Source organism: Acomys minous (assembly GCF_964271855.1).
Source record: "Acomys minous genome assembly, chromosome: 11".
Taxonomy (NCBI): Eukaryota; Metazoa; Chordata; class Mammalia; order Rodentia; family Muridae; genus Acomys; species Acomys minous.
In genome coordinates this window covers 97,729,212-97,756,953 of record NC_140492.1, presented here as the reverse complement: position 1 = coordinate 97,756,953, position 27,742 = coordinate 97,729,212, and the positions used below count along the sequence as shown (strand labels likewise).

General features: G+C 36.5%; 1 protein-coding gene across 3 annotated transcripts in view; it reads right to left on the bottom strand.

The window, feature by feature from the left end:
- FCHO2 (FCH and mu domain containing endocytic adaptor 2) overlaps positions 1–27,742 on the bottom strand; it is an 87,811-nt gene that overhangs the window by 29,612 nt on the left and 30,457 nt on the right. For 2 of the 3 annotated variants that reach the window (XM_084802685.1, XM_084802683.1), the window contains 10 exons: positions 27,058–27,154; positions 14,384–14,428; positions 13,636–13,708; positions 12,973–12,997; positions 8,563–8,620; positions 7,940–8,115; positions 4,467–4,478; positions 4,061–4,085; positions 2,994–3,036; positions 1,179–1,270 (listed from right to left, as the gene is read on the bottom strand). In XM_084802685.1, the coding sequence (XP_084658811.1) occupies positions 1,179–1,270; positions 2,994–3,036; positions 4,061–4,085; positions 4,467–4,478; positions 7,940–8,115; positions 8,563–8,620; positions 12,973–12,997; positions 13,636–13,708; positions 14,384–14,428; positions 27,058–27,154 (646 nt within the window). The remainder of the gene's footprint in view (positions 1–1,178; positions 1,271–2,993; positions 3,037–4,060; positions 4,086–4,466; positions 4,479–7,939; positions 8,116–8,562; positions 8,621–12,972; positions 12,998–13,635; positions 13,709–14,383; positions 14,429–27,057; positions 27,155–27,742) is intronic. The other variant, XM_084802684.1, reaches the window with a different exon arrangement.

Sequence of the window (27,742 nt, the reverse complement as noted above, 5' to 3'; positions counted from 1 at the left end):
TTTATAAGAGTTGCCATGGTCACGGTGTCTCCTCACAGGAATAAGACCCAAAGTAAAACAGAGAGAAGTGCATGGAGGTCAGAGGACGGCTGTGGGAATGAGCTCTTTTCTACACGTGGGCTCCAGGGACGGAACTCAGGGCCTTAGGTTAGCCACAGCATCACCTGCTCAGTCGTCATACTACCCCTTAAATTATTTCCAAGCCTTTGTTCAAAAATTCAAACACTGAAAAAAAATAGTGAGGAGAAGAAAATATAATTAGCAATTTCTCCACATTTACAAATGTGGAAAATTACAAACACATTAAGAACCAGCCTAAGCAAATACTTGAGAAAATAAAATACAATAAAAATAAAGTCCTTGGTCATCAGTGAAGGAGTGGAGACGTGACAGGAGGCAGTAGGAAGAAACCAAAAGAAAAGGCAGCCACAGGATGGAAAATAAACTCACAGGAAGGAACTATCATTAGAAAGCACATCACATGAAAGTATGTATTCATGCTTAAGGAAGGCAGCCAAAAGCTGGCAAGATAGCAAGTTTAGATTCAGAGGCTGCTGCCTTTCTTTTCAAATGACACCAGTCTTTCCATGCTGTCCTTGTACTTGAAGGTATATTCTGAAGAAATATACACCAACCTGAGTGACTACAACATGTCCCTAGTAGCTATTAAAGATATAGTTGTCTAGCACTGAACTAGACTCAATATTTAAGCTTGTGAATGAGCTTACCACAGCAGAGGCATTTATACATAAATTACTTTTCAGGAGGCCTGTTCAAGTGACATTTCAAGTGGACTTAAGCCAATCCATATATAAGTGTGACATCAACTCCTTTGAATAATCAGAATTTACTCTATAAGGAAAACTAGTAACAATACTTACTAACACTAGTTTTTATAAATGAATACTTTATCTGCATACATATCCCTCAGACAGTGCTTTTAGAAGCCACTGAAGAGATGATTACAAGTGTCTCCATTCTTAAGTGTTCTGGTGTGCTTTGTTTTTCACTAGTGATGGTGGAACACACAATTAAATACAAACTTAAAAAGAAAAGCTTTAGATGATTAAACATAATACATAAATGAACCAATTAAGAAAAAGTACAGCTACTATTTTCCCAAAAATAAAACATCTCTCATATACATATATTTTATTTTATTAGGTTGTTGTTTTTACCTGATGATGACGAAGTTAGTGACGCTGAAGAAGATGAATCAAGAGATGATCCAAACAGGGGGTCCCAAGCAAGTAAGTCATTGGTCCCTTTCCTAGCATGCCGTTTTAAAAGTAAGGATTAGCAAGATTATTATTAGCAGGAAGCCATTTGTTTTTGCTCCACAGAATTATGACAGTTCAATTAATGTGAGTAAATAGTTGGACACATTGAGAAATTTAGACAACAGACTTAGCAAACTGCATTAAGCAGAATATACAATATAACATCTTGTTGGCAGGAAAAATGGTAAAGATTAATCCCCTTTGATCATACCTTGCTAAACACAAATTGAGTATGAAGAACAATAATCTCAGATTTACAAATGAAGAAAAGCAACACTCTAGAAGAGCTACCCAACAGACACAGCTAATAGATTCTAAACAGTCCTTGAGGTCTAGCATAATCTAGGATATAAAATTTAAATAGTGAAATCTGTAAGAAATTTTGAATGTGTGTTTATTCTGTCAAAAGTATTACAATGACCTAAAACTACATATCTACTATTTCAACATGCACCAACGCAAACATGTCATATCTTGTACAACATGTCTACTATCATAGCTATCTACGTGACTTTTAGAGATTAAGCTTTTTTAGAAAAAGATACATTTATTATGTATACAATGCATATTAGATCACATTATAGATGGTTGTAAGTCACCATGTGGTTGCTGGGAATTGAACTTAGGACCTTTGGAAAAGCTGAGCCATCTCTCCAGGCCCTAAACAACATCTTTTAAAGTAGTAAATACAATAAATACCAGCACGATGCACATTTGGTACCTGACAGGTACCATATAATCGTAACTATCCACTTCAATATCAATAATAGTAACTATCCACTCCACGAAACTGAACGTTCACTCATGTAAAAGCATTAAACAAAGAAAGTCCTCTTGCTGGCAGAGAAGTGAGAAGGAACTCAGGGAGCACTGGTTTTACTTTTCCCCCCTTCTCCTTTTTAAAGATGCAGCAAGATGGCTATCTGGCTTCTTGCCTTCTCATCATAACTGAGATGCTTCATATTGAAGCTCATGGCAAATGGCCCATTCTATAAAGTTACAATCAAAAGTGAGGGAGAAAATGAAAAATAGAAGTAAGAAAATTTCCATAAAAAACTGAAAACAGACACGTATGAACCTAAGATAATCAGCATTTATTAGGAAGCTGTGAGGCTACCAAGGCCAAATGCGTTATATGTGCTTTTTAGAAAACCATCATAAAAAGAAGTTTCACATGAAAAAAATTAAAATATCTAAAAGCTCCAACATAAATTTCATAGTTCAGAAAACAACACGACTAACATGTAACTTCAAAATTCTAGGGAAAAAAAGAAAAAGGAAAATACTTAAAACCTAAATGTGGTTTAAAAAAAAGAAAAAAAAAAGGACTGAATAAACAAGCATGAGATTTCTGTACAGCAAAAATCCTGGCTAAAAATGCTACGATGCCAGTCTTTTAAAGAGGGGCTTGGTGGGGTGAAGGAGAAGAGGGAAAAAGGAGGAAGTGGCTCAAACCCAGAGAAGGTACAAAACTGAAGTGACCCCTATGGACTACGAATTTTGGATGATCTGTGTCAAGATGCAAGTTCATCAGCTTAACCAATGTTCTAGTATGGTGAGGGATTTTTGAGAAGGAAGCTTGGCAGATGTAAGGGTAGGGAATATATAAGGACCATCTTTGTACCTTTCACCCAGTTTTGATCTTAAGCCAAACTTGCTTGAAATAATAAAGTCTATAACAAAGTCAATTAAAAAAGTAAACAGTGAACTTACTCAATGGGTACAGAAGACGGCTTTGATTTTGTTAGCTCTTCATCTAATTAAAAAAATTAAAGTATTATATGAAACTAATAATCTGAGAAGAAAAATATTTTAATTAAAAGATCCTCTATATGCTTACATATTCCAAAGCTAACGATATACAAATTTGGGATTATATATATGCATTGCAAAACACCAATGCACATAAAATAAAAATATATAATTATTCAAAACAGGCATTGCAGCACATCAGAGCAGCACCACACTGAAAGCTATGCCTGTTTGCCCTGACTTTCCCCTCACTTATTCTGGATGTTCCTTCTGGTTTGCTGCACTATCTTCCACTCTGCATTAATCCCACTTAACCTCATTCTCTCTATAACATTTATCATCACGTATTTCTTTTTAATGGTAAAATCTTTACTTTAAATTTGGTATTTAACATTAATTCAATGCCTGTTTTCATTTGTGCTAAAACTGTATTCAAGACTGATTGATTGATTGATTTTGTTTTGTTGTGTTTTGTTTTACAAGACAGAGTTTCTCCATGTATAGCCTTGGCTGTTCTGGACTCATTTTGTAGACGAGGGTGGCCTCGAACTCTCAAGTGCTGGGATTACAGGGGTGTGCCACCATCGCTTACGGATTACTATTTTATAAAACATTTTCATATCCCCCTCCGCCAAAGTGTTGGGGTTTGAACCCAAGGTGTATGTTAACAAGTGAGCTAGATCCCCAGTCCATTTTAATATTCCTTTTTGTATTTTTAATTTTCAAAAAGAAATTTCTCTATATAACAGAGCCCTGGCTGTCCTGGAATTTGCTTTGAAGACTTTGTAGACCAGGCTGGCCTCTCAATGATCCACCTATCTCTGCCTCCTGAGTGCTGGGATTAAAGGCATGCGTGATATTTTTATAGACATAAAATAACCAAATCGCCGGGCAGTGAGTTGGACACCAGCCTGGTCTACAAAGCAAGTCCAGGACAGCCAAGGCTACACAGACAAATCCTGTCTCGAAAAATCAAAACAAAACAAAAAAAAACAAGATAAAATAACCAATTCCTAAATCAAACTTACTAGATGAATTCCGATTCATCTGCACCTAAAACAGAAATGCAAAATTAAGTATTATTAAACAAATAGTTTTATTTGGTAACAAAATATTTGGCAAAATGTTACTAATAAGAATGTAGTTTATGTTGACTTTACTAAATCTACTTAATCGTAAATGGCATTTATGAAAATATATAAAAATTCAGTAGTTATAAATGAACCTTTAAATATAAGCATAACTTCTATAGTGTAGTAATTGAATTCAGAAAGCAAAATACATGTACCTAAAATATTAAGACAGTATCTACAGCAAAATACTACAAAATGTATTAATAATATAAATTTAACATATTTCTGAAAATCAAGTTTGTGATTTATTTTAATTTGACTTTTAAAAGTCAATAGGCAAAATATAAAATCTGACACTTACTGGACTGTGTCTCTGGCAGTGCATGGAAAGAAAAAGAAAGACAATGTTCAGTATAAAATTGAATTCTTTAATTTGTCTCTTTCCTCCTAAATCCTACTTAAAACATACACATCTTAAAATACATGGTTATGAGGGATATTATGCAAGTTACCCAAATAGGCAACAAAACGAAACATATGCAAAGATGTCTTCCTTTTAAATCCAATGTTGACTATTAAAATTTTTCTTTGACTATTTCCTGGGTATAAAGTTAATATACATTCATTAAAACACACACACAGACAAAACAGATGAGACACAAAGCTTTTAAAAATACTTATGACTTCAACTGCTCAGCAAGAGGTTCATAACAATATTTATCCATCCTCTAAGCTTTTGTTTATGTGTATTTTTAATTAGCTATGCTATTACACAATAAAAATTTTCAGTGGTTCACAACTCTCCACTTCACATATACAAATTCCTTTACAACTAAATACTCATCAATGTTAAAATAATCATGATGTGATAAAACACCACTTCAGAAACCTTTGAGGCAAATCTTTGAATATTTAATTATAGAACCTTCTTCTCCCAATCAAAAATCATTTCTTCCTCCAGTCCCCTGCCTGTGTTACTGGGCATCGAACCAAGGGAATCTTGCTTGCTTGCTTGGCAAATGTTCCTCCCATGGTTTGATATCCAAGAACACAAGTGCACGTCTAAGAGAAAAATACCTCCAAAACAAATGTATTTGCAGAATAAATAGAATGTGTAATTAGGGCCAGATGTGGTAGCACACTTTTAATCCAAGCAGTCAGAATTCTGTGAGTTCAAGGCCAGCCTGGTCTATGCAGCATAAACTAGGTCAGCCTGTCTCAAAAATGATATATTAAAATTTTAATTAAGACACATTTAAAGTGGAGACACAACCCTCAAACTAGCTTCTAAAACTGACAGCATTGTGTATGTTTAACTCTAATGAAACTTTGATAAATTATAGTTCTTTAAAAAAGGTTTGATAAACTGAGCCACCAAGATAGGATGCTCCTTAACCTGTCGAAAAGCCCCCAGGTGTGCACCATTCTCCAGGTTTCCAGTGTTCATAACCTGTATCGTATGAGCTTTGAGTTTCCTATTAGCCACTGTCTTTGAGTCTCTTGTGCTCTGGTAAGCAATTCCTTCTCAGTAGTCTTGTAAGTAACTCTAATAAAGTTCATTGGCTCAACAAGTTAAAAAAATAAAATACATATACAAATTAGGTAACATAAACTGGTGAGAAAAATTACTAAGCTAAACAGCTTTTAATTAATGATAATATTCTAAGACATGCCTTTCTCCTGTAATACTTCTGAATTCATCGTATGACATTATCAGTGGATTTATTACCATACTATTTTTAATTTTATCATTATTGTGTGTGTATAATACACATGTGAAGAGCAGAGACAACTTCCTCCACAGTGGTATCCGAGAATAGAACCTGGGCCAACATAGCTCTCAACAGCTGAGACAAATTACTGGCTACATTAGTATGTTATTTCTTCCTCAAATGCAAATGTTACAATGAAAGACAATATAAAAACTCAAAAAGAAAAAGAGGCTGGGTGTGGTGGTACATGCCTTTAATCTCAGCACTTGGGAGGCAGAGACAGATGGATTAATGTGAGTTCAAGGCCAGCCTGGTCTACAAAGCAAGTCTAGGACAGCTGAGGCTACACAGACAAACCCTGTCTCGGAAAACAAAAAACAAAAAATGCAAAAAATAGCTAGGAATGTCATTCAGTAATAGTTGTTGCATAGTGTAAGCAAAGGCCCAGATTCAATATCCAGCATTTACAGAGGGAAAAGGAACAAAGATTGAATTTAATCTTTAAGTTAATTTTCATGACATATTTTTATATTAGACTTGAAAACGTAAAGAGAAAAAACTTTGAAATTAGACAAGGAAAACATTAACTATGTCAGTTCATAATCTTTTGCCAGAGACAAACAGTATTGCTTATAGACTAAAACAAATAATAAATGTTCTACATTTTTGTTTTCTTAAAAATATTTCCACCAGGTGGTGGTAGTGTACACCTTTAACTCCAGCTCTAGGGAGGAATGAGGAGGCAGATCTCTGAATTCAAGACCAGCCTGGTCTACTGAGCAAGTTCAAAGACAGCCAAGGTTACACTGAGAAACTCTACCTCAAAAAACCTTATTTGTCTTTCTAAGAGTTATAAACTGAACTAGAGAGATGGATCAAAAATTGTACGCACTGGATGTTCTTCTAAAGGACCCAGACTCAGTTCCCAGCACACTATGGCATGTGGCACCTGTTGAGATCTGCTTTGGCCTTTAGTGTTACTATAGCCATTTTGTCTTTGTCTCCATCTTGACCATGAGGTGAAAATAAGTTCAAATTCTTAGTATCTGCCTGCCAAAAGTTATTAACACTGCTAACAACAAATAAAAGGTCAGATTAACCTCGTATCTTACCTGACTCAACGGCTGCATTACTCATGTTGTTATCTTTGCACTCTGGAAGACCCCTAATCACCACCTCTCTTACCTCACTTGGGACCAATCAGCTTAAAGGTCAGCTGGTCTAGGAAGCCAAAATGAATTAAAATGTAACACTGCCCTTCCTTGCCTTCTGCGTGTGGTTTTCCTATAAAAAGCCCATCCTGAGAGCAGGTCAGCGTCACAGTTCAGCCCCAAGTCTGGGCTGCATTCCTGATCATGATCAGTCTTGGAGTGTGTGTTCAGCAAATCATCATATCTGACTGAGATCAGTGTCTGAGTGGTTTGTGCGGCTATTTCTGGACTAAAACAGTAACTGTCTGTAACCTATCTAAAACTCCAGTTCCAAGGGGTCTGACTCCTGTTCTTCTGCCTTCCTTAGGCACTTCATACCACGGTCCACAGATATACACAAAAGCAAATATCCACATACCTAACAGCTCTGGTGAAAAATAAGATAAAATAACAAAAGAAAATAAAAAAGGGTGATTTAGCTCAGTGGTACAGCACTTGCCTAACAAGCACAAGTCCTCAATGGAGGAGGGCGGGGGCAACACAGATACACAAAATATCATTCACACAAACAAGCAAATCCTTTTAAGAATCACAAAGTAAAATTTTTCCCAACAAGTATATTTAACTATTGCTCAATGATTTAGTTTTTATTTATTTATTATTCTTAAATTTAACTATTAATGGTATAATACCTCAGCAGGTAAAAAAAAAAGTATCAGGCACACAAGCAAGCATTACAACTTAAGTTTGATTTCCAAAACCCATGTAAGGTAAAGTCTGACTCCACAAGGCTGTCCTGACTTCCACACATACCCTATGCCACATGTACATATTCCTTTCTTCACGCGTTGTACACAAGCACACATTAATAAAAAAGTACTGTTTTTAAAAAATAGCCAGTTGTAGGTAGATGAAGTAAAATAAAAAGGCTTTTATGTACAGGTCAAATTGGCTTACATTCAGATACTCACAGATACTGCTGGAGACAGTGTTATATTCCCTATGGATACTTTTAACTCATCCAAAGAAGCCATTGTGTGATGCAGGTTATTTGGGTGCACAGGCTTGATCTCTATCCGGTACTTCTTTGGTTCTTCATCTTCAGAGTCAGAGTCACTGGATGAGTAGAAGTGGTTCTCTTTGGTATGTGAGTATGAGTTAAAAAAAATTCAGTTTCTAACTTAACTTGAATAACTGGTTTTCCACACATGCATAAAAAGGAAGAGAGCCTTCTAAGAGTAATATATATGGGCAGGAATAAAACTACTAGCTTTAATTAGTAAAACATGTAAAATGAAGAACAGTCATATTTTAGCTAATTAAAAATAGAAGAGGCAGGGTTGGTGAGATGGCTCAGCAGTTAAGAACTCTGGCTGTTCTTCCAGAGGTCCTGAGTTCAAATCCCAGCAACCACATGGTGGCTCCCGACCATCTATAAAGGGATCTGATGCCCTCTTGTGGCATGCAGATGTACAAACAGAGCACCCACACAGTCAATTAAGAATATAGAAGAGGCTTTAAGAAGGACATTATTTTTATAGCTATGCATATGCCAACACAATCCAGTAAGTATACCCAGATCATAAAAGGATATCATTCTGATTTGCTTCTGGTTTAATACTATAACCTTCTTCATCTACATCAGGAATATTCTAGGGAAAAACAGTAAAGAATTACTTTAATGGCAACACAAATATACAAAGACACTAAAGATTAACAATCATAGCATAAAATATTACTGAGAGCCAGGTATGTTGGCCATACCTTTAATCCCAGCAACAGAAAGAAATAAATTTATCATATCTACAACAACCTGGAAGAATCACCTGAGATTGTGAAAAGTCAAACAAGCCAATCTGAACTGTACTGCTTACATTTTTTTTTCTTTTTTTAAGGCATGGGGTTGGAGAAAACAGTTGGCAGCTAAGAGCATCTACTGCTCTTCCAGAAGAGCCAAGCTGGGCGTCCAGCGCCCCGTCCAGTGGCTCACCACCAATCTCTAAGTCCCCCTCCAAGGGTGGGCGGGTGAAAAAATCAGATACTTTCTTCTGACCTCTGCGGACATCCGCACACAGAAGGCAAACACAGACAGGTACACACAAATTTTAAAAAATAAGAATAAAAACAACAACAAAATGAGTGAGTTACCTAAGTTTCCAAATGCTGTAACTATTTGAGGAACTCTAATACTAATATAAACACACAGATTACACTACGTATCTCCATACGTTTAACCCATAGTTTCTATATCAGGACTCTCACTATTGTACAGAAGATCATGTCAATAACAATATGAAGAACAGAAGAGACCATTCTAAGCATTTTAAATTCAGTTGTAGCAGTGGTTTCTTCAAAAAAACACACTGTAGTTAGGCACGGTGGCATAGACCTTTAATGCCAGTTCTTGGGAGGCAGAGGTAGGCAGATCTCTGAGTTTCAAGGCCAGCCTTCAGTGAGCTCCAAGACAGAGTTTTATAAAGAAACACTGTCTCAAAAAAAGGAAAAAAAAAAAAAAGAAAAAGAAAAAAAAACATTAAAAAACCATACTATATGCATTGCACAGACTTGTAATCCCACCACACCACTAGGGAAACTGAGGCAGAATTGTGAATTCAACCAACCAACCAATGCAACCAAACTAATGCAAAGTTTCATAATCTCTGCTTGGAGAAATGCCTGCCGCCCCTCCAAAGAAAACAATCTATACTCTCTTGAGCAACCTCCAAAAATTTAGTGCATCAAATTAGTTTTCAAAATGTGTATTTTTAAAAAGAAAAAGGAAATGAACAATATTTTACCTATAGAACAACTTATTGATGTTTTAAAAAAAAACAAAAAACAGAAGAGCCAGGTGTGATGGTGCACTTAGAAGGCAGAGCCAGTGGACCTCTGTGACTCCAAGGACAGCCTGTATTACAAAGTGAGTTTTGGGACACTCAGAGCTATTTATAGAGACTCTGTCTATTTATTTATTTATTTATTTATTTATTTATTTATTTATTTATTTCACACACAGGGTTTCTCTGTGTAGCCTTGCCTGTCCTGGACTCACTTTGTAGACCAGGCTGGCCTCAAACTCAAGAGATCGCCTCTGCCTCCTGAGTAATGAAACTAAAGGCATGTGCACTACTATCTGGTGAGACCCTGTCTTAAATAAATAAAATAAACAGAAGATAAGGTCATGAAAAGCTTGTATGTAAATAATAACTGGCCATAAGCAAAATGAAGCAACAAGAAAATCAGTCTCCTTTCCTGCTAATCACCATAATCATTCTGCCTAAAGTCACCACAATCACTTTTTGACATATTTTGTTTTTGAGATAGAGATCACATTCTTTTACTCAGAATGTTCTTTCCAATATGAACAGGTATAGATCAAACTAATTCCTTATAAAATCTGCCTATATCAATAATTTAAACAGTCCTCATTTGATGAGTATTTTGGCATTCTAGTATATTGCTAATATGTTTTATTGATATGAAGTTTGAAAAATAAAGACAAGTATTTCCCCCTTTTAGGTTTCTACATATGTATGTACCTCAATGAAGAGAATGCAGAAGATACAGATGTTATATAAATATAATCATAATTGTAAACACCGAGCAGAAGGTTATTGGCTTTAAAATAATGTGTGCTTCTTATTTGGGGAAATATTGCCAAACTAAACAGAAAACAGGTTGCTCCAATTTATATTAACGTACATGCAATGGTATATGTGTATCAACATTTCTGCCAATGTTATGACTACTGTGTGTCTGTTTCATTTTGCATCTTCTCTGAATAGCATTCATTATGATTATTCATTACTTATATTTTTTTAAAAGAAACTTGTTTGTTTCAATCTTATATCCTTTTCTTGCTAGCCAACTACTTGATTTCTAAACTGACTTGCCTTAAAAAAAGTCCCTTTATTGATACCTTTTAAAATGTACTGCCAATATGGTGATAGAAAACTATGGTTTCTTTTTCTAACTTAACAAATTTTTAATTTCTTTTTCTTTTTGGTTTTTGAGACAGGGTTTCTCTGTGTAGCCTTGGCTGTCCTGGACTCACTTTATAGTCCAGGCTGGCCTCAAACTCAGAGATCCACCTGCCTCTGCCTCCCTAGGGTGCTGGGATTACAGGCGTGCGACACGGTGCCTGGCTGAATTTTTCATTTCCACAGTAAAATTTACTTATTTCTTCTTCCAAAAAACTAGAACATCATGTTCTCTTTAGCCCTTTCCTAAAGCCTGATAGTTATATGTAAAGTGTAAAATGAGATAACAATCATTGTATCATTTAGCTGAAAGAATTAAAAAGAGAATACATATACAGATAAAATATTTGAAATAATAAAAGGTTTAACTGAATCCTGCAACCATCAGATGTTATAAACACACAAGGAGAACTACAATAACTATCAACTACATCTACTAACTGCCAATTAGCTAAGCTTCTCTGATAACTGTTCACTCTTAACTTTCATACTCTTTTTTAAAGATTTGCTTTCTGTTTTTATTTGTGTATATCTGTGTGTGCCTGCATGAATTTATGTGCATGATGTACTCAAAGGTGCAGGAGGAAGTTTGAGGGTGTCTGATCTCCTGGAAGTAGAGCTAGACTGTTGTGAGCTACCTGATGAGTAGGGGCTGAGAGTCAAATACTGGAGCAGTACCTGCTCTGAACCACTGAGCCATCTCTCCAGCCTCAATTTTAAAATAAATGTATTAATAAACCACAACTTTCTTACTTGGAAGCTAAAATAGAAAACAAAAATACCAGCTTATCTAGCTTATGTAAGACAGCGTTTTACAAAGTACTTTCACTTCTTAATTTTGTTACAATGCTAAATCATTTAAGATTAAAATGTCTCAAAGCAAAAAACAAAATAAACAAAAAACCCAAGAGTATTCAAACTCCTACACTAAACAGGTGTGGTGGCGCGTGCCTTTAATTCCAGCACTCGAGAGGCAGAGGCAGGTGGATCTCTGTGAGTTCGAGGCCAGCCTGGTCTACAGAGCGAGTCTAGGACAGCCAAGGCTACACAGAGAAACCCTGTCTAGAAACCGCCCCCCCCCCCAATCAAACTCCTACACTAATAAGCACAATCAGTATCCAATAAAAAAAAATAGATCTGTTTACACATTATCTAAAGCATCTGATAAATCTACTCTTACACTATACCCATGGGAGTTCAATTTGTTATCTTCTTCAATTCTTCATAATCACATTTACCAAAAAAGAAAAAAAAAAAAGAAAAAAAAAAGGAATACAGAAAAACGGTGACCATACCTTGTTGCTATAAATTCTAAAATGATGTCTTAAATGAAAGCCAAATGCATAAAGAGAGAGTATCTTTTAAGCAGGGAGTGTGGCACAGGCCTTTAATCCCGGCACTCTGGAGACAGAGGCAGGCTGATCTGAGCTGGATCTTGTTCTGCAGAGTGACTTCCAGAACAGCCAGGGCTACACAGAAAAAATCTTGAAAAACGAAAAACAAGTAAACAAAACCTGAATTTAAAAAGGTCCTCCATTTTTAAGGGATGCAGATTTTTTTAAATCTCTCATTTCCAAAGAAAATTTTATTGACATGGTACCACTACAATTTTAAAAGTAAAATTATCCATTTCTCAAAGAGAATGAGAAGTATTTCAATTTAGCAGAAAAGTATACTGCAATGTAAAACTGAGATGCATCTTTAAAATTATTTTAGTATCAAATTAATGCATGGTTAGTTTTTTTCTTTGAAGAATGATTTTAAAAAATGATTTTTTTCTAACAAAAATATCTATTTTAAATAGTCTGTAATGATGCTAACTGAAGTTGGCACATGCCTTTAATCCCATCCCTTGGGAAACAGAAGCAGGCAGATCTTTGTGAGTCTGAGGCCAGCCTGGTCTATAGAGCTAGTTCAAGGACAGCCAAGGATATACAAAGAAACCCTGTCTGTCTCAAAAGAAAACTTTAAAAAAGAAAGAAAGAAAGGCAGAGAAAATCTGTAATGAAAATAAAACTACTTACAAGTGAATCTGCATCAGGACATTCCCTGTTTAAAAAAAAATGAAGTGTCTTGTGATTCAATTATTAGAACTATCTGCTAATTATATCATGTTTAGAATAACTATCTTGGTATTTAAATATAGCTTTTGTTTGAACTCTACAAAAATATTTCAGAAATCATGTCATAAAGATTAAAATAATATCAATTAATTTTAAAATTCAAAAGTGAACCGTCTCATCTCAATAATAAATGTTAAAACATAAAGAGCTCACACATCCTCTGAAGTGCTTGTAACTGTACTTCCTTTCTAGGAATGTATTCGTTGGTGTGATCAGTGAAGCTGTCTACAGGGCTTTCTAGCTGTGTTTACATTTTTATACTTTAAAGGGGGAGTCATATAACAACTTGCAGGACTTGCTTCTGTTTTTTCTACATGCAGGTCCCAGGCACATCAGCTCTGTCTCTCATGCCTTCAAATTATAATGTAATAAATCAGAAAAGTTAATGCTATGAAGTAAAACCAGAGAAACTGACAGATCTAGTCATTCAGAAAGGTTTTTTTCCCCTCCCAGTTTAAATATATACTTTGAATACTTTCAAAAAACAATGTTTTCTTTTCAAAATCAGATTCTTAATCACTTATAAATAATAAAAAGAATTCGAGCAAAATTTAAAATACTTACACAGATTCGGCATCCTTTTCCTTTTTAATTATTCCAGGCAAAGCAAAAGGCTTTCTTTTCCTTGGTTTTATGCCTTTAATATAAATGTACAGTAATAGAAATGTAACTACTCTTTATAAAAATATAAAACATAAAAACTCAAATTTTTACTTAAGTGTCCAACAAACTTTGGATGAAAGAAATGAAAGCATCTTCGAGAGTAGTGATTCACACCTGTAGTACTAACACTACACAAGCTGAGGCAGGAGAATTTTAAATGTTACCAGCCTATGACACATGGCAAAACCTTTCTCCCCCAAAAAAGGCCTAACAAATTAATAAATGAGTGAGCAAATGATCAAACAACAATAAAAAGTATCAATTAGTAAAGCCTACGACTTAAATCAATCACAGTTTATTAACACATGTTAATACAATATGGTTCATTAAAAAATTATAGACTATTCACTTAATGAAATTCTCCTTTCTTCTGGTAAATACTCTTTTTAACTTCAGGTAAAATAAGCATATGAAGACATTAAAACCTGGAAAAACTACATAATTCATTATATGTATTTTTAGAATTATTATCTTGGGATACAGCTGTGGCTCACTAGTAGAATAAACGTTAGGACCTGGGTTCAGTATCTAAGATCATTAAATCTGAATTTTCAACAGTGTTAGCACCAATGGATAGCAGTCCCTGCTTACTTGCCCAACAAGCAGAAGACACTAGTTCTCACATGAGTCAGTGTATTGGTCAGCTTACCTTCAACTGCACTAGCAGGGTCACACTCTTCAAATTCAATAGGGCCTGGGTTGGAGAAGAAAAACTGTTTTTAACTTTTTTAATTTAACTGGAAATATTTAATTTTTTAATTTATTAATACTATATGTGTCTACATGGTATGTTGAGTGCAGGCATAGCACACATGTGAAATTCAGGACTTCTTTCTTTCCATTTTGCTGAGGCAGGTTTCATATATCTGCTGTGCTTTGTACTCCAGGCTGGCGTGAGAGCAGACTGATGAAGGCCACTGCATAAGCCTTTATTTTATTTTATTTTATTTTTGGTTCTTGGTTTTTTGAGACAGGGTCTCTCTGTGTAGCCTTGGCTGTCCTGGACTTGCTTTGTAGATCAGGCTGGCCTCGAACTCACAGCAATCGGCCTGCCTCTGCCTCCCGAGTGCTGGGATTAAAGGCGTGCGCCACCACCGTGTAAGGTTTCTTACACGGATTTCAAGAATAGAACTTGAGTTGTCAGGCTTGAGCTGCAAGTGTTTCTAGCTGTTGAGCCATCTCGTCCGCCTAACAAGACACCTTTTAAAGCCATGCCACGTATGTGACAGTGCTCACAGTGACAAAGTGTTTTGCTGTACAGATGTGTGTGACGAGCAAGAGACTTGGCAGGCACATGCAGTGGGCACATACAGCCTTCAGGAATTGCTTCTTCCACCTGGGTTCCAGGATCAAACTCAGGCATAGCAATGTTTCTACCTGCTGAGCCATCTTACTGGATCTAATAATTTTTAAAAATATTTATTTTTATTTTGTGTGAATACCTGCATGTGTAGACATGAATCACATACATGTCTGGTGACTGAGGAAACTGACTGAAGAGGGTGGCCTAGAATTGGAGTTACAGACAGTTGTGAAGTGCCAGGAGTGCTGGAAACCAAATGCAGGTCATCTGAAAGAGCAGCAAGTGCCTTTAACTGTTGATCCTCCTCGCTCAGCCCCTTAGTAGTGATTCTTAATTAAATAAGCCTAACTGAAAAAGCCAAGTGAAGCAAAACCCAGGGGCTGGAAAGACGGTTCATCAAGTGAAGAGCCTTGCCACCTGAGTCTGACCCTGGAACCTACGACAGATGGAAACAACTCATTTCTACGTTCTTCTCTGACCTCCGCAAGTACCCCATGGGGTGTGTGGCCCCCTCACACATAAATGAACAGAAATTAAAATTTTAAAACTGAGACTACTCAAATAATACCTCAATAGCTTATTGGAAACTTCTACTATGCCACACCACTGATCAGACGTAGCTTCTGCTTTCAAGGACCTTGTAGCACAGTTAGTGGGAAAACTCAGCAGGAAGATGCAGGTGCTTCAGTAAACACCCAGTGCATAAATAATTACATCCTCATCAGGTGGTCACCTTAGGATCAAATACAGCTCTCTCTCTAATTGTATTAGAAGGCCAAGAAATTTTGATTGCAGTCTCACTCACTGTGTGGCTCTGGCGGAGCTGAAACTCACTATGAAGCCCAGGCCGGCCTTGAACTCACGAAAGCCACCTGCTTCTGCCTCCCAAATGATGGGATTGAAGGAGTGTCCCACCACACCTTACCTAATGGAAATATTTTTAATGTGAAAAGGACCTGCTTATTTTATTTGAAATTACAAAGGGAGTATTTACCAAGAGAAAAGAGAATTTGATTAAGTAAATATTTTATAACTTTTTAATGAACAACAACCTGGCAAGGTGGTCTTATAGAAAAATTAATTTGGTACTACTAGGAGGGATGGATACACTGCAGAATGAGAAACGATAAAGCATGGCCGGGCGTGGTAGGCACACCTTTAATCCCAGCACTCGGGAGGCAGACGCAGGCGGATCACAGTGACTTCGAGGCCAGCCTGGTCTACGAAGCGAGTCCAAGACAACCAAAGCAACACAGAGAAATCTGTCTCAAAAAACAAAACAACAACAACAAAAAAAACCCAAAACAAAACAAAACAAATGATAAAGCAGAACTTGGACAGAAAGTAATTAAACTAGCCCTAAAATGACAGAGCGGCACACTAGCTTGACATGTCATAGAAAAGGGAATGTTTCATACATGAGAAGTAAACTGTTTGGGTGATAGTAAAAGCAACAAAAGACCTGAATTATTATTCTTCTAAAATACTCCATAGTGACACATCACAGTTTGATTATCACATAATTTCTCTCCCTAAAATGTTGTGTTAGCTGTCATTTGTAATACTTAAGTTTATAAAAGTCCAGCATCTTTTATGAAATACTTAACTCCTGAATGGCAACTGATATAACCTTCATTATTAAGACATTTACAAACAGAAACTGGCTTAAAGAGAGAACGATAGGGTTCCTTGCTTATTCTTTTCAGATGTTACATGTAACTATAACTATGTGCTAATTTATGACCTGAGCTCCTGTTGATTACTTGATTATATACAAAATATTTCTCTGTAAGAGATATTACTCTGTAAGACTAGATGTTCCCTCTCCCTTACCACAAATCTAAAGTTTCCTTTCCTTTGGTTCTTGTTTCTGTTCAAATCAAGAGCATCACTGTTTATTCCCAGAATAACTAAAATAGAACACGAAAGGAGCTGATAAAGTTCTAACAAATTACTTATCAACACCTTCATTTCTACAACATTATTCTATGGCATGTAACTAAAAAACATTTATCACTTATACTCAAATAGTCTTAAAAAGGTTTTTTTTTAAAAGTAAGATTATATAAACCCACAGTACAGATATGGAAAACTGAGAAATCACTTAATACAAAAAGCTTAGAACTTGTCCTTAGACTCACGTAGAGATCTGACAACACTACAATGAGATGAAGACACACAACAAAGGTAAATGTATTCACATCACAGAAACCAGCAGAAACTGCAGAGAATGAAGCCTATCTCAACATCAGCATCCCACATGTTACAGGCTTTCTTAAGTACTTGAAAAGCTAAGGGTACCTCATTTTACTTAGGAACTACGTAGGAATCTCTAGACTACCAGCTTAATCTAGACCAAAGGAAGAAAGAACAGCACCACCACCTTCACCACCACCCCCACACCCCAAAAAAAGTAAAAATGCAATGTATAGAAAAAAGTTATTTTAAGATCTCTGTATGATTTCATATGTGAAAATAACAAAGGCATCCTTTTAAAATCAATTACTTTAAACAAACGCTACTTTTTTCACAAACTTTTACTAGACACACCTTGATCAATCCTCCTCTTTATCTTTTCTATATACACATCCCAAAAATCAATTCAAAATAAGATAGTTTCCAATGAAATTATTAAAAATGACATTTTGCAATATAAAATATTAAACCATAGAATATATGCAAGAGTTTATTTACATTGAGCACCATCCACACATACTTTTCCAAATAGAAACGCCAACAGTTCCTAGCACAATGCAACTGACAGACACCTCAGAAAAAATTAAATCGTGCACAGATTTTCTTGTTTCAAGTGGCATGTGCTCCTTGACATGACTGGTTTCGCGTGCCTGGCTCGACGCCAGCTGCCAGCTCAGCTGGGTAGCACTGCACATTCTGACCCCCTGGTGACATGTCACTTCTGAACTCTTCACAAGAGAGAGGTTATTCAGCATTTCCTTCAAACGCAGTTTCCTGCCTGTCATTCTGCTATTTAAGCATAAGACAAGTTATTTTTTTGACAGTACTACAGCCAGAGTAAGAGTCATAATTACTGGTTTGTTACAAATGGAATTTCAATGGCTTTAGACCCAATTAATTCTGATGTTAAGATAAATAACTGTTCTTAGCACTTAGTTTTATATGTGGTCACAGGGCAATTTTACAAAACCATTTGCTTCTGTCTCCTGATGCTCTCAACACACATTTTCTAAGAAAAACCCACTGTATGTTCTACTCATGAAAGAAAAATCCCAAAAGGTGAGTAATGCAAAGCAAAATATCTTAAATATTATGCTTTAGTGGAAAGTAGAAATTGTTTCAAAAGCCATTGACCGAATGAATTTACCCAAGCTAATTTGGATCAGAACTTTTTGTTTATTTATTTATTTATTTGGTTTTTCAAGACAGGGTTTCTCTGTGTAGCCTTGGCTGTCCTGGACTCACTTTATAGACCATGCTGGCCTCGAACTCTCAACAATCAGCCTGCCTCTGCCTCCCGGGTGGTGGGATTAAAGTTGTGTGCCACCACATCCAGCTTGGATCAGAACTTTAAAAATATATTATAAAAGAAAAAAAACTTATTAATCTTGAATCACTAAAAGTTTTTTGTTGAGTGACGCTGAATACAAAGTATGTGGAATTAATCCTGTATCTCACGCCAGCAACAGAGCAAATTTACACTGTTCCATAAAAACCTGCCTTAAGGAGCTGGAGACAGTTCAGTGATTAAGAGCACTTACTATTCTTGTGGAGGACCTGGGTTCAGTTCCTAGCACCCTCATGGTGGCTCACAACCACCTGGGCAGGGAGAACAGAGATGTATCTGACACTGATTTTCAAGCTTGCTCCTGGGCTTACTAGATGTCTAGGATGAGGAGGCAGGCAAGCTAACAGTAAGAGAACATTAGCCTGTGGGTAAGCAACTGCTGTGGGTTCTAGTTTACCCCATGGTTTCTAGCTAGTTAGTTGCTTACTTTGTAGTGTCATTCATCTGTATCACATATGAAAGGGGAATGCTTAGGAGTACCTTTTGTCATGTATGGTTTCTCTATACATATTTTTCTTTTTCCCTTTTGTTAAACATTTGAAAACTACAGTTATCAAAGATATCTATTTTAGTAAAGGACCTGTGGAAATTTTTTCTCTAATTAGGTGGTTTCAAATTCCATCTGGCTATCAGAAAACGCTACTGCAACACTTTTCAACCAACTATCTCAAGGTTATTGACACCTGGAGGGTTTGTCAAAACATCTATCTCCAGACTCCAACCTCAGAGAACCCTACTCCAGCCTGGGATGCCATCTGGGAATCGGCATTTTGATGGTCCAAGAATCACATTAGAGAAGAACAGTTCTGGAGGACTCTCGAGTTGTTATGAATCAGTAAGTCTAGACAAGGCTTCCCGAGCTATCCTGTAACCACCCAGGGATCATGTTAAAATACATATTCTGATTTGGTATGGAGAGGATTTGTGTTTTTCAAGATAGTTTCTCTGAGGTTTTGGCGGTTCTGGAACTCACTGTGTAAACCAGACTGGCCTTGAACTAAAGAGTTTCAGCTGCCTCTGCCTCCCAAAATGGGATTAAAGGCTGCCAGGTTAGCGATTCTGTATTCTTAACAAGTATCCACCTGACTTAACACTACAGTTTCTCAACAATCAATTACAGCTCAAGCAGACAAGGAGTAATAATTAAAATGTAATGGTTAAAAAAATAGTCCTCAAACTAGATAATAAAAACAAAGTTTTTAAGTGACACAATTGTAATTTTAAAAAGATCTCAGGCCAGGCATGGTGGTGCATGCCTTTAATCCCAGCCCTCGGGAGGCAGAGGCAGGTGGATCACTGTGAGTTCAAGGCCAGCCTCGTCTACAAAGTGAGTGTCGAGGACAGCCAAGGCTACAAGAGAAACCCTGTCTTGAAAAACAAAAAATAAATTAAAATAAAAAAATAAACAGATCTCAGTATAGTCTTAATTTGAACATCCTTAATAATTAATGAAGTTCTGCATCTTTTCATGTGTTTTTCTTTTCTTTTTATTTTATGCCACTCATGTATTTTCTTTGAAGTATTCAAAGATTTAAATGTTTTACTGTTGTTTTTGTTTTGGCTGTTTGTGTGTGTGTGTGTGTGTGTGTGTGTGTGTGTGTGTGTACGTGTACACATCATCATCATCATGATGAAAATGTTTTTAATTAATTATTCAAACATTTTCAATACCTGTATGAACTCCTGGCAATTGCGTTTCCTCTTTGCATTATAATACAATCCAATCTACTCATTACTTATCAGTTGCTCAAGTCACTCCAGCCATGACCAGTGGGAGCATTCTAGGCTGTCCCTTTGTCCTTCTAAAACTATAAAACTAGAAAAGTAGAAAAGTAAATATTTTGTGATACTAAATTAGACAAATACTTCTTTTTCTTTTTTCAGGTTGCTGAGACAGACATTCTCTGTGTAGCCTAGCTGTCTTTCCCAAGTGCTGGTATTAAAAGCATGCATAGGTAGGGGAGACAAATATTTCTTAACTATTACACCAAGTTTCACTGGTGAATCAAGCCTAAATTCCAGCTACCTGGAAGGCTAAAGCAAGAGGATTGAGTTCAATGCCTATCTGGGCCACACAGTGAATTCTAGTAAAAACAGGCTAAGCAATATAGCTCAGTGATAGAGCAGCTTGCCTAGTATGTGACAGGCTCTGGACTCCACCCCCATAACACACACGTACTTTGGGGGGGGGGGGGTGTCCAAGACAGAGTTTCTCTGTATAGCCTTGACTGTCCTGGACCTGCTTTGTAGACCAGGCTGGCTCCAAAGTCACAAAGATCCACCAGCCTCTGCCTCCCGAGTGCTAGAATTACAGGTGTGTACCACCTCACCTAGCGTGTGCGCGCGCACACACAAATTTTTTTTAAAATAACATTAGAGAATAAAACATTAAAAAAAAATCTGGTAAATTGGACTTGATCAAAATTAACTTTTATTTTTCAAAATGAAAACCCAGGGGCTAGACATATGGTTCAATGGTTAAGAGCACTAGCTGCAGGCTGGAGAGATGGCTCAGAGGTTATGAGCACTGGCTGCTCTTCCAAAGGTCCTGAGTTCAATTCCCAGCAACCACATGGAGGCTCATAACCATCTGAAACGAGATCTAGTACCCTCTTCTGGCCTGCAAGCATACATGCAGGCAGAACACAGTAAACATAATAAATAAATCTTAAAAAAAAAAAAAAAAAAGAAAGAAAAGAAAAGAAAGAAAGAAAGAAATTAAGAGTACTAGCTGCATTTCCAATGAACATGGGTTCAATTCTCAGTACCCAAATGGCAGCTCAAAACTGTCTGTAACTCAAGTCCCAAGGAATCCATAGAGTACCATGCAGACATCATGATGCATGGACACACACAGAGATAAATAAAAAATAACAACCCCAAACTAAGAGAAAATATTTCACAAAAATGAATCTGATATACAGCTTATATATTCAGTATTAATAAAACATCCAGTCCAATTTTTGGAATTATCAAAAGGTCTAAAATTCTTTGACAAGAAAATTATCAATGGTCAAAACATAAAAAGATGTACTATGTTAGTTCTTTGGAAAATGCAGATCAAAACTCCTGCTAGTGTTGTAACTTGCTTAAAACTGTAGCTCCTCTGTTAACACTTGGTTTTGTGTTTAGCATAACAGAAGCCATTTTTTTTTTTAGGTCTTCATTTTGATTATAAGGTGAAATTAAATCCAGGTTTTCAGGATCTACCTGCCTGGGAGCTTGAATAGCCTTTTACTTATAATTCAATACTTGTTGAACATTCTGCCTGAATTAATGACATAGGTTCTATTTAAATAAAAACCACAATACCCTGCTATGTTCCTTTCTCCCAGAAAGGAACGGTGAGAAACTGGAAAGTCCCCAAACCTATATTCTACCAATCAGCTTAAAATGTTTTGTCTAACCACCTGGATACAGTGTACTTGCGACAGTCTTCTTGTGTTTAGCTAGTCAAAATGATGTAATGCTGCCTTCCCCTTGCTTCCCATGTGGTTACAGTTGTTCTTATAAAAGGCCTGCCTTATTGGCTACATGTCTATAATGCCAGGACTCTGGGAGGCAGAAGCAGGAGGTTCTCTGTGAGTTTGAGGCCAGTCTGGTCTAAAAAGTAAGTCCAGGACAGCTAAGTCTACACAGAGAAACCCTGTCTCAAAAAACAAAACAAAGGCCTCCCTTAGAAACAGGCCAGTGTCACAGTTAGGATGCCAAGTCTGTTCTGTAGCCCTGACTGCGATCAGCCTTCTCTTGGGGTGTTCACTCACTCAATATACCATCAGTATCTCACTTAAATCGATGCTCGAGTAGTTTGTGCACATTTCTAGTTTTGTGTACTACAAAACTACAATGCTTCTATTCAAATCCAGCATAAACGCCAGCCCTAACAGAAATAACAACCAAGTAGAACCCATGCCACACTGCTGCAGACACAAAGTCTGATGAAGTGGACTATATGTGCCTCACTGTAAAATACTCCGGATTACTGAACATATATCAAAAGTTACAAGCACATTTTTAGAGAGAAAACTTATGCTCAACATACATTTTCAGGCAACTTCTCTCTCTGCCTCAAGTCCCATCTCCAGCTACGGTAAGGGTCTCTGAGGGAAGAATAATGCGAGACTGAGGGAGGATTAGGCTAACCTCAGCATAGTCATCTTTTTCTGGATAGGCCCCTTCTTCGCAGTGGTAGCATATTCATGTTTACAACACAGGACCTAGCCAGAAATGACTAGTCTAATAGATTAGCCAACCCAATATCAATCATAGTATTTCTATAAAAAAAAAAATTGGAAAAGAAAAACAAAAAAACAAAAAACCCTTGAATTTACTAGCTCTAACCTATGGGCACAACAAAGAAAACAAGGAAAATCACTAAGAAGGCATTGCTGAGATCACTTTATTTCGTCTACTTTGGAAGCAAACAAAATAAGAAGCCATCAAGATAGGACATCTCATTTTCTAACTCCTGTTACGTGTTTCCTTCTGAAGCCTTGCCACATGCCTGAGTCTGAATCATTGATGTACCTCCGTTTCCTTCCAACAAACTACCTTTTAAATTCAAACTGGCAGGGCTGGAGAGACGGCTCAGCGGTTAAGAGCACTGGCTGCTCTTCCAGTGGTCCTGAGTTCAATTCCTAGTACCCACATGGTGGCTCACAACCATCTGTAATGAGATCTGGTGCCTTCTTCTGGCCTTATACTTATAGTTGACACTATAAACATTAATCAATAATTCTTTAATAAATAAATTAATTAATTAATTCAAGCTGGCTTGGGTTACCCTCTTTTATAGATTATAAAACTAGAGCCTTATTCTTGTTACTATACACACAACTTTTAATTGAGCCGTGTGCAGTGGTGCAAGTCACACAAAACTAACAAACTCTGAGACACTCCCTCCTTCCCACCCTGCCCCACCTCAAAAAAAAAGGAAAAGGGGGAAAACAAATCGCCAGGCAGTGGTGGTGCCTGGCTGTAATTCTAACACTGAGGAGGCAGAGGCACGCAATCTGTGTTCAAAGCTAGCCTCATCTACAGAGCACATTCCAAGATAGCCAAGGCTATCCAGAGAAACCGTTTTTATTTATTTAAAAAAAAAAAAAGCTTTAAATTTTGTTTCTCTTATTTTAAAGGCAATTTTTAAAAATCTGGGTCATAAGCCGGGTGTGGTGGCATATACCTTTAATCTCAGCACTAAGGAAGGCAGAAGCAGGCGGGTGGAGGCCAGCCTAGTCTACAAAATGAATCCAGGATAGTCAGGTTTCTGTTACACAAAGAAACCTGTCTCGGGGGGAGGGATCTGGGTCATAAAATATATAAAGGTAATTGTTTTTCTAGTTCTAATTCTGTCATAGATCTTTTGGGTTTGGTCGTAGCTAAGTGTATAAAATATATTCAATACTAAAAGTATAAAATTTAATATCAAGCTCCACAGCTTTCATTCCAAACACTTATTCTAACTATACAGAAGATCAGAATTACAAATAATTTTTGGTGTGTGAAATTTTTATTTATTTGCAAGGTTTAAAAAAAATAAATTTATAAAATTTAAAAAAGGTCTAGGTGGGGAGACAGGATTGAAAGGATAGTAAGTTCTCTAGGTTTGGTATTTTCTTTCTAGGTATTGGCCTAGAAATACAACCAATAGATTGTATTTTTCAAAAAGTGTCTGTTTTACTTTATAATTTGTGGTAATATGCCTAGTACACAGTAGCTGAAATATTCTTCTCATTTAGGAAGTCTGATCAGAGGGATCTCATTTCCCTCTTCTTCTTTATGGTTTTTCTCCATCTCCCCAGTGTGAGCTGCACTTAATGCTCAGTGAACACGGGACTCGGTGCCCTGTACAGCTGTCGTCACTTTGCAGACACACTTTGGTCTTTAGCAACTCTGAAGATTATGAACATGAAATGAAGATTTTTCTACAAGTAAATTCACCCATTTCAGTCTAATCTTACCATTCTTTATTCATTTATTCATCATTCAACAAAAGCATACTATTTATAAATATAGAAATAAAAGATGAACAGAGGATGGAATATTTTCATAAGTACACAAAAAGGAAAGCTGTGAAGTTTAGGGGCATTTTTTTTGAAAGGAGTGATCTATCACCTGACTCTGCAAGAGGGCACTTACTTCGCACATAAGTGGAAAGACGTGGAAGACACTATTCTCTAGAATAGGAGAATAGACACAACTAAGGCATCAAAGAAAAAGAGAGGCACGTGCAGAGCCTGAAAAGCAGGTCAAGTTAGCCAGAGTACAGGTACTGGGCCACCCCAAAGTCTTAAGGGCTTTGAGTTCAAGTACAGATTTAAACTTATATTAACTTACTGTCTATAATAAAATTTCAAAGATTTATGAGTATTTGCAAGGTTTTTGGTGGGTTAGTGTTTTGCTTTTTGAGAAAGGGTTTCTGTGTAGCCTTGGCTATCCTGGAACTCCCTCTGTAGACCAGGCTAGCCTAACTGCCTCTTCTTGCCAAGTGCCTGCACCACCACTGCCCAGCTAATTGTTACTTACATGCTCAGACACACACGTGCTAAAATGTTTGAAAGGGACCTGGTAAGAAGTAAGAAAACTGCAGATTAAGCCAGGCATGGTGGTGCACATCTTTAATCCCAGTACTTGGGAGGCAGAGGCAGGTGGATAGCTATGAGTTCAAGGCCAGCCTAGTCTACAAAGAGAGTCCAGGACAGCCAAGGCTAACACAGAGAGACCCCGTCTCGAAAAACAAAAACAAAAACAAAACAAAAGAAAACTGCAAATTAATCAGGCAGTTTGAAAAAAACCAGAAAGGTCTGAGGGAGAAATACCAATATAATTCAATTAATAACATTTAAAAATTAATGAGATTTGAGAAGGAAAGAACGTAGATGACTCAGGCTTCAAGTCTTGCTTTTGTGATATACTGAGGAAAACTGATTCTCAAACTTTTCTACTATCATTCACTTATTTTTCTGAATTCCATGCTATAGTTTAAGTTGACTGATTTTTACCTGTAGAATGAAATACATTTTTATATGCTACAATAAGCAATAAACAAAGCCAAAAAATCTGGAAGAGTGTAAGTATGCTAAATAAAAAGAGACAGCGGCTACTTATTAGATTGAATGTCATAATATGCTCATTAACAGTAAGATATGGGCCGGGCGCTATGGCAGATGCCTATAATCCCAGCACTTGGGAGGCAGAGGCAGGGCTAAAGGCGAACCTGTTCTACACAGAGTTCCAGCATAGCTAAAGCTACATGAAAGAAAGCCTCTGTCAACAACAACAATAATCATCATCAACAACATTAAAATATAAAATACTGCTTTTTAAAAAGTAGAATGGTTGAAGGCAGGCATGGTAGCACATGCCTTTCATCCCAGTACTTAGGAGGCAGAGACAAGAGAATCTCTGTGAGTTTAAAGCCAGCATGATCTACATACTGAGTACCAGGCAACCAGGGCCATATAAGACAACCCTATTTAAAAAAAAAAAAAAGAAAGAAAGAAAGAAAAGAAAAAGCAGAATTTACAATCTGGGGTCATTTACTCACAAAAACTAAAACCAGGACTCCAACATTTGTTCATTGGTGTATTCCTAATGCTTAGCACAGTTAATACTCAATAAAAAACATACCTTAAAAATGTATAAGATTAAGAAAAGCCATTAAGCCGGGCGTGGTGGCGCACGCCTTTAATCCCAGCACTCGGGAGGCAGAGGCGGGCGGATCGCTGTGAGTTCGAGGCCAGCCTGGTCTACAAAGTGAGTCTAGGACAGCCAAGGCTACACAGAGAAACCCTGGCTCGAAAAACCAAAAAAAAAAAAAAAAAAAAGAAAAGCCATTAAATGTTAAGGAAGTTTCTATATTGGTCTCAGTGCTGAAAGGTCAATATTTCCTTCCAATCTTTCTTTATTGAACAGGTTTCCTGTATCTGTAGCTAACTCTCTTTCAGAAATCTAAACAAACTGCAGATAAATTCATTTAGTAAAGGCTACACAATCATTTTAAGTAATGAAATTATTAACTAAAAGACTGTGACAAAGGCCTTAATTTAGGGTCTGGAGAGATGCTCCGTGATTAGAGCACTGGTTGCTGGTGCCAAGGACCCTCCTTCAATTCCCAGAACCCACATGATGGCTCACAACCATCCGTAACTCCAATTTCAGAAGATTAACATCCTCTTTGGCCTCCTTGGGTACCAGGCATGCACATGATATACATAAACATGTAGGCAAAACGCTAATAAATATAAAATAAATAAATCTAAAACAAACAAACAGAAGTCTCATTTTTAAGCTTGACACTATTTTACAGTTTAAAAATGTTATTCACACCAGATAGGTATTCAAATACAAATATTTAAAGAATGCTATGACACTAAGGCAAGGAGATCATGAGCTAGTCTATGCTACATAGCAAGATTCTGCCTTAAAAGAAAAATAATAAGACATATATTTATTTCCTTTCAGTTTGTCATCTTACCAGGTCTTTCTTTCCCTGTGCCTTTTGACTCAGCAAATTTTTGTATCAAACTTTCAATTGTAGTATTAGCCATATTATTTATAAATTCTTCATGAACCTATTAAAAAAGAATAAAGAGTTTTCTTTCTTTTTTAACATTCTTATTTAATTCAGAAAACTACTACAAAGCAATTTAAAAAATTACACCAGATTTTTTTTAAGCCTCCCATGTTATTTCCTAACTCTGCTGGCAGACGTCTGGAAATCTTCTGCTTACCTTCTCCACTAAGACACTGCCTATAGGCAGTTTATTATCCCTACTTTTGATTATTTCATAAACAGAATTATGATAAATAAAACTTATAAAGACAGTGTTTAAAATTTTAAAGCAAAGGAAAAGACCTCTCCTTATTGCAATACACCCCAAATTATCATCAAAGACATTCTGAACACTACCACATTTAAATTTTCTAATTACTCAAGTTGTTTCTCTAACTTAAAGTAGTAAAACTTGAAAAAAGAAATACTCAAAATTCAGTAATGTCCAATTAATTAAAAAGACTATACAGTTAATTCTTAGAAGTATACAACGATTTAAAATAAACAGGTGTTTAGTAAATACTATTTGTCTAGTTATATAGTAATACTGATATGTATAGCTATATAGTAACTATATAATTATATAGTACTTAGTTACTTTAAAACA